Here is an 8,401-nt window from a genome sequence, read left to right on the forward strand (position 1 = left end):
TGATCATAAGTATCGTGTAGAGATCAAAGTTGCTCGCAGTCGTCTTTATCTTGCTCTAGAGTAGTTTACTTTTTATTCGCCAGTATCTATTTTAATAGTGCTATAAACAACTCTCGTATTGTTTGTTTTTTGTCGTAATTGAATCATTGATGCAATGAGATTGGGGATCAGAATAACATTAATATTACTGTCGTTTTGGAGTCATTTTGATACAGCAACGGATACGATCCCCGAACAAAATGTATTCATGGAGGAAGCAAAGTGGCTCACCTTGAAACAATCGAACAACACCAAATTCAATCCAGATGTTTTTCTCAGCACAGTAAGTGTACATAAAAATAAGGATTAAAATTTTCATTATTTTGATTAGTTAAATTTTTTCAATGTTATCAGAAAATGTTTTTACGTTATGATTGTTTTTTTTTTTTTTTTTTTTTTTTTCATTTAAAGCATAAAACATTTAAATTTTGCAAAATTATACATTATCATTAAGTATTTCTATTATAACCTTATCTTTTTTTCTTTTTAAAGCCAATTTTTTTTATATTACTATAGTAACTTTTGGTTAGCATTAAATTTTCTTGTTTACTTTAAAATATATAATATATATAGTATATATAATTATTTTAAATATAATACAAAAAAATTACAATAATTAAATATTTATAATAATAAAACAGTCATTAAAATTATTTTAACTAAATTTAAGATATTTAAAAAATAAACATAAAAACATAAGATAAACATAAAAAAGATTCGTTAAAATTTGCTTTTAAAATATAATTTTTATAGAATATCCTATTTTTATTATGCTGAAAAACTTATCTCTGTAGTTTTATATACGAATATATTATATCATTTATGTGTCTTCTTAGAGTTATCAATGTCTATTTTATTTTATTTAAAATATTTAAGAAATATTTGTTATTATTAGTTATTATATATTAGAAATATATTTACTTTCGCATTTAATTAGTTAATGTTTTATATTTAATACAGAAACATATTTTTTGAAAGTAGAAATATTATATAAATATTGTCGCACAAAATTTCAACTTTAGATTGATTTTGTTTTTTTTTTTTTTTTTTTTTCATTTTTCTCAATTTTCCCTTAGCCGGAAATGATAATAAGAGCGGGTTATCCCGTGGAAAATCACGTCATAATGACGGAAGACGGCTATCTTTTGACATTACATCGTATCCCAGGTGGGAACAGCTCTCTACCTGTATTATTGCAACACGGTCTTTTAAGTAGCTCCGCCGATTGGGTCATTCTTGGCAAAGGCAAAGCACTCGGTACGAATTTAATTAATTTTTTTTTATCCAAATACATCCCTATTCCTAGTCCGAGACTATTTTTTTTCTATTGTAGAAACATTCAATGATATTATAACTTTATATAAAATTATATGATTATGTTATATGAAAAAATGCAAGTAACGTAATAGATATTGCAAGGACTGTTTCTTTTTTGCACTCTAGCTTACCTATTAGCTGATCAAGGATACGATGTCTGGCTGGGAAATTTCCGTGGTAATCTTTATTCGAGAGCGCATATTTCCTTATCTCCGTTGAATTCAACATTTTGGGATTTCAGGTATATACATAAAATCAAAATTATAACTTTGAAAATAACATAATCAAAAATGTTGCACTACAGATAAACTTATACATATATGATCGCACTTGTACATACCCGGGAAAAAATTTTTCATATATATTTATGCAGAATTATATACAATTATACATAACTATACATAAATGTACAGAAATATGTAAATTATAAATAGCAAAAGATGTAAAAATCTCTGAAGTCACCAGATGATAATTAAAAATGGTAGTAATTTAATCAACCAACTCTGGCTATTTAATAATCTTTATTTAATATTCACGACGTTTCGGCCATGGGTTTCGGCCCTTATCAAGTGCTAAAACACAACTTTCTATATAGAAACTTAATTTCTGATCTTATCAATTAATCTTATCAATTTATCAATTAATCTTATCAATTTATCTCTTAACAATTGGAAATTGTTTCACATTATATCATGTCACATTTTAAGATCAGAAATTAAGTTTCTATATAGAAAGTTGTGTTTTAGCACTTGATAAGGGCCGAAACTCATGGCCGAAACGTCGTGAATATTAAATAAAGATTATTAAATAGCCAGAGTTGGTTGATTAAATTACTACCATTTATAAATAGCAAAGTATAAGATATTATATATATTTATATATATTTATATATAATTATACATAATTATATCTAAAATTTTAATAATAAAAATATATAAATAAAAAATAATGAATAATCCCGCTCTGTATTTGAAATAACAAATTATTAAATTGGTGAATCAAGGCCAACTAACAAGCAACATTAAAAACAAACTAATTAATGTATAAATGATTTTAATGTTAAAAATTCAAATATTTGTAAAAATACACAAACGCTTTATCTGTACTACAGTCTTCGTCAGTGTTAAGCTCATAAATATAATCAACCTAATGATGTACAAAAATTTTTTTAAATAATTTATATTACATTATTACAAAACAACAAAAAAATTTTTTAAACAAGACTTAGGAACAGAGTCATTAAGTTAGGCTATCAAATATAAACAATGGATATAAAATTTTCTGTTTTTCCGTGCGTCATCGCCTTATCTTATTTTTTATAATATTTTATATAAGATAAGGCGATCACGGAAAAACAGAAAATTTTATATCCATCCGTGCATCATCGCCTTATCTTATTTTTTATAATATTTTATATAAGATAAGGCGATCACGGAAAAACAGAAAATTTTATATCCATCGTTTTACATTTGATAACCTAATGACTCTGTTCCTAAGTTAGTTTGTTTAAAAAATTTTTGTTGTTTTAGAATAATGTGATATAAATTATTTTAAAAAATTTTTTACATCATTAAGTTGATTATATTTATGAGTTTAACACTGATAAAGACTGTAGTACAGTGAAAAAGTTTGTGTATTTTTACAATATGTGAATATTTAACATTAAAATCATTTATACATTAATTAGTTTGTTTTCAATGTTGCTCGTTAGTTGGCCTTGATTCACCAATTTAATAATTATATCTAACTCTTTCATGTATAAATTTCATGTATAAATATGCATATATATAATTTTATATACATACATATATATATATATATATTTTTTATGCTTTACACGTATAAGTATATGATATATGTATATTTATTATTATATATATTTATACATCTAGATTTATATTTCTAGATCATTATTTTAAATTACACTTATTAGGAAATACTCTCTATATATATATTAAGTATATGAAGAGTGTTCTGAAACATATTGCATATATATATATATATATAAATTTATATTATAATTATACTATTTGCGAAAATATATATATATATATACATATATATCTTTATATTCTTTATGATAATATATCAAATATTTTATCAGCTATCACGAAATGGGCATTTACGACATACCGGCGATGATTAAATTTATCGCAAATACAAGATCGCAACCATTACATACGTACATTGGTCATTCATCAGGCACAACCACTTCTTATATAATGGCGTCAAAGAGACCGGAAATCGCTCGAATGGTACGAAGTATAATCAGCTTCGGCCCAACAGCCTTTATAGACCATATGAAAGGTTTGCTACGATACATTGTTCCCTTCTCGAGGGAGCTTCAGGTAAAGTAATATACGTTTTTATATACAAATACTGTTAGAAAATAATTTGCTCATGCGAAATAACGGTTACAAATAATATCTTTCCGTTAAAATAAAAAAATATGTCTCATATTTATACTATATGTATAAACACACCATTGATTAATATTATTGTAGAATAAAAATCTGTGAAATAAAAATTTATAGACTGGACAACAATAATTGTCCATTTACAAGATTGAAATAAATAAAAATAAAAAAGCTTTTTTAAAATAATTTTAGATAGAATTTTTATAATTTGAATTTTAATTGCAAATTATCATTTAGAAATCATTATTAGGAAATGTAATTATAATACTAAGAGTAAAAAATAATATATAATACTTTCCAATTCTAAACTATATATATTATGTATACATATAGAATGGAACCTACATTTCGTAACAAAATTAAATAAAAGAATTTATATTCATATAAATTAAATACAAATGAGAAAAGAGTGAGAAGAAAGATTTCTTTTCTTGAAAGATGTTAGAAAAAATTAATTTTGAAGATTAAAAAATTAATGTTTTTTTGTTTTATATATAATACTGTTTGTCTTTTTCATATAATTGAATCTTTCAAAAGAAAAAAGTTTAGAAATGTTTTTTAATTTTTTTTTTTTTTTTTTTTGACAAGTTACAATTAAAATCAAAACTTCCATATATATATATATATATATATATATATAAATATATATATATATATATTACACCAATTTATTAAATTATTAAAAAGTGCTTAGAAATTTATTTATTTATTTTCTGAAACTTACTAAAACATAAAGAAAAAAAAAATAGCAAGTCAATTATATCACGATATAATGCGATAGGTCATCGATTATAGATGATGATGAACACTTTATTTAACGGCGAATTTCTGCAGAGAAGTTGGACTAAACTTTTTCGGGATTTTTGCACCCGAAATTTTTTCATGCAGGAATTTTGCGTCAACCTGATGTTTATGTCGTTTGGTTACGACTCCGAACAGTTCAATTACGTGAGTAGTATAATTCCGCTTTTGATTTAGAATTCCAATTGACGTATCGATCGCAATAATAGTTCACCTTGCGGGTCGGATTTCGATTTTATTCTTGTTATTGTTTATACTTGTTAGACTCTGATACCTCTCATTACAAACCACGACCCAGCTGGATCCTCGGCGAAGACATTTCTTCACTACGTTCAAGCAATTCAGTCAGGAAAATTTCGCGAGTACGACTACGGTAGCGAGAAAAATCTGTTGATGTACAACTCCGTGGAAGCTCCGGATTACGATCTAACGAAAATCACAGTACCGATCGCTTTGTTCTACGGCAAAAATGACTTTTTGTGCGACCTCGCTGTAAGTAACAAAAAATAGATATTTAAATAATAGAAATATTATACAGAATAACAATAAAATATTAAATTTCGTTCGCCAGGAATGAAATACTAAGGTAGTAGATATTAAACTGACTACACTGGCTGTCTATTAGATTTGTTAAACTATATTTATTGACGTTTCGACCATACGGGCTGTGGTCCTTTTCAAAATTACAATAGAAGCATTCTAGAAATTTATGTACATGCAATCAGAATCGACATTTAAATTGAAAACGTGAAATGTAACAAATGAGACTTACAATGAGTTACTGCATATCGTTATTGACATTTAAAAGTACGCTCCGGTGAGACTTAACTTAAGATCGGATGGTAAATTAACTGCGTTTCACTTGTGTCATCTTGCCACGACTGAACACACTGTACTAACGAATAAACACGCCGAAAATTATGTCAAAGTTAAAAGTTAACAATATTTACATTTTCGCTAAATTGTGATGTACCATATGGCAATTTACTAAAATAAAATATAAAATATAAAAAATAAAAATAAAAATAAGAAATAAAAAGTAAAATATAAAAAGTATAAGATTATATAAAATATTCTTTACACAGGGATGATAATAAGCTCATAACTAACTGGTACAGAAAACCAACATTCTCAGGAAGATACATCAATTTTTTCTCGAATCATCCGACGAAATATAAAATTAACACCATTACCAATTTAGTTGACCATGCAATAAATTTATCTAATAAACGGTTTCATGACTCTAATTTAAAAATTGTAAAGAATATTTTGAAAAATAACTGCTTCCCGGAAAATCTCATTAATAAATATGTCAATGATAGAACCCACAAGCTGTCACAACCTATAAACAATGAGGATAAAAAAATTATAAATGTAGATTCGACGGATGGTTCGAGGGAAAATTTCATCGTCATTCCATATTGTAATCGGTTCACTAATGACATATATAGATTTCTAAACAAAAAGAACCTTAACGTAATTTTTACCATCCCCAAAAAACTGAACTGTTTAATAAAATCGGGAAAAGATAATTTAGATATTAATAAGCAAACCGGCGTAGTCTATTGTATTAATTGTAACAATTGTGATTCTAATTATGTAGGGCAGACAAAAAGACATCTTAGTACTAGGATTAACGAACACCGACGTAATATTAAAAATTCAGCGAGCAATTTTTCTGTTGTGAGTGAGCACAGAATTAATCAAGGACATGAATTTGATTGGTCGAATCCTTTAATTCTGCATAAAGAAAACAATAGAAGAAAAAGAGAAATAGCCGAAATGTACTTTATCAAGAAATTGAATTCCACTATCAATTTACAGAAAGACACTGAAAGCTTTAGTACGATATATGACAGTTTGTTTAGAAATTGAAGTAAAAAAATTTTTAACATACATTGTTGGGAGCTATTATTAGTAGTTTATTATTGGTATGTTAAGGCAGGATGACATAAGCGAACCGAATATATCTATTTATTTATTTATTTATTTTTTTTTTATTATCTTATACTTTTTATATTTTACTTTTTATTTCTTATTTTTATTTTTATTTTTTATATTTTATTTTAGTAATTTGCCATATGGTACATCACAATTTAGCGAAAATGTAAATATTGTTAACTTTTAACTTTGACATAATTTTCGGCGTGTTTATTCGTTAGTACAGTGTGTTCAGTCGTGGCAAGATGACACAAGTGAAACGCAGTTAATTTACCATCCGATCTTAAGTTAAGTCTCACCGGAGCGTACTTTTAAATGTCAATAACGATATGCAGTAACTCATTGTAAGTCTCATTTGTTACATTTCACGTTTTCAATTTAAATGTCGATTCTGATTGCATGTACATTAATTTCTAGAATGCTTCTATTGTAATTTTGAAAAGGACCACAGCCCGTATGGTCGAAACGTCAATAAATATAGTTTAACAAATCTAATAGACAGCCAGTGTAGTCAGTTTAATATCTACTACCTTATTATACAGAATGTTTTCAGCCATAATATTCTATAATGATCTAGAACTATCCTTGAATGGTTTTTTTCAGAGTCATGTAGTATCTAGTTACACATTATATTCTTTTTTCTAAGAACCATGTATTTTCTTTACATGAATTGATTCCTCTCTTTACTATGCATAAAAGTCTTAATAAGTAAATTATTGACTATATATTTTATATTAACACTATATATTTTATATTGCATTTTATGTGAGATTAAAATATGCATGTCATTAAAATGTAATCGTCAATTATAGTATAAATTATCTAATAAATTATTTACTTCGGGAAAAAATTGTCATATATATTTATGCAGAATTAGATACAATTATACAGAACTATGTACATAAATATGCAGAAATATGTATAATTTTCAAAGTAATATAAGATATTATACATATTTATATATAATTATATATAGTTACATATAATGATATTTGACTCTTTCGTCATGTATAAATATATGCATATTATTGATCATCCTATTCTTATAACTTTTTATGTTCATATTATTGCGAGGAATTAATTTATAGAAGAAAAAGTAAATGATTCCATTTAAACAAAATTAGGTTGATCTTTAAACGACCTATCTTATTTGCAATTTAATTGACTGTAAATAAAATACTCTGTATATATATATATATATATACATTCTATATATATATATATATATGTGCACAGTAGAGATTGATTTACGATAAAACTGTATATAAATCAAGCTTCATAGAAAACGGAAGTAGTTTAAACAAGATCGCACAAAATAATTCCTGAAAATAATTCATAAATGTTTTTAAGGATGTGAAGAGGTTGTACAATTTACTGCCCAACGTAATGGATTTATATGAAATACCGTTGCTCAATTTTAATCATGTGGACTTTATATGGGCCAAGGATGCGCCAAAACTAGTGTACGAAAGAGTTTTCACGATCATCAAAGGGAAGAATCCAAATAATGTTACGTCTATAGAAAATAATAAATAAAAAAATAAATATTCCATCTCTTAAACCTGTAATAAGAGCGACAGATTGAGAGAAACTGCAATCAATAATTTAATGAAATATATATTTATAATTTTTTATTATTTATTATTATTAATAACGCGAATTAGAATAGTGCATACGTTTTTAAACGATTATCCCACCGAATAATGTATTGTTGCGATGAATCAAAAGTTTGACTGCAATATATTATAACAAATACGCAGAAATGTTCTGAATAAATTACTTTTGATTATATTAAATTTTAATAACATTATTTCTCAATATAAATCTTATTTACGGATCTGTAATTTTTCTATCAAACTATAAATGTATCTTTTTTCTTTATCACT

The 8,401-nt window shown here is 25.7% G+C and overlaps 1 protein-coding gene across 3 annotated transcripts; it reads left to right on the forward strand.

Moving 5' to 3' along the window:
* The first annotated feature begins 18 nt into the window (after positions 1 to 18).
* Positions 19 to 8,311, forward strand: LOC114940643 (lipase 3-like). 3 transcript variants are annotated; one of them, XM_085489537.1, is made up of 7 exons: positions 19 to 322; positions 1,116 to 1,296; positions 1,483 to 1,597; positions 3,461 to 3,704; positions 4,662 to 4,721; positions 4,839 to 5,066; positions 7,866 to 8,311. In XM_085489537.1, the coding sequence occupies exons 1-7, from the start codon at positions 155 to 157 to the stop codon at positions 8,049 to 8,051; spliced, it is 1,182 nt and encodes a 393-aa protein (XP_085345663.1). In that variant the 5' UTR covers positions 19 to 154; the 3' UTR covers positions 8,052 to 8,311. The 3 variants fall into 3 exon arrangements, with proteins under 3 accessions (XP_085345663.1, XP_085345662.1, XP_085345664.1); XM_085489536.1 differs by having other exon boundaries at positions 23 to 322; positions 4,569 to 4,721; XM_085489538.1 differs by having other exon boundaries at positions 23 to 322; positions 1,483 to 1,533; positions 3,559 to 3,704; positions 4,569 to 4,721.
* Positions 8,312 to 8,401: the final 90 nt, after the last annotated feature.

Source organism: Nylanderia fulva, unplaced genomic scaffold (assembly GCF_048542155.1).
Source record: "Nylanderia fulva isolate GAGA-0341 unplaced genomic scaffold, ASM4854215v1 Scaffold87, whole genome shotgun sequence".
Lineage (NCBI taxonomy): Eukaryota > Metazoa > Arthropoda > Insecta > Hymenoptera > Formicidae > Nylanderia > Nylanderia fulva.

Bases quoted from the DNA above. Each gene is read 5' to 3' on its own strand.
- LOC114940643 (XM_085489536.1), top strand. From the start codon at position 155: ATGAGATTGGGGATCAGAATAACATTAATATTACTGTCGTTTTGGAGT. The intron at 323-1,115 runs GTAAGTGTACAT...ATTTTCCCTTAG, and splicing joins CAGATGTTTTTCTCAGCACA to CCGGAAATGATAATAAGAGC. The intron at 4,722-4,838 runs GTGAGTAGTATA...TATACTTGTTAG, and splicing joins ACTCCGAACAGTTCAATTAC to ACTCTGATACCTCTCATTAC.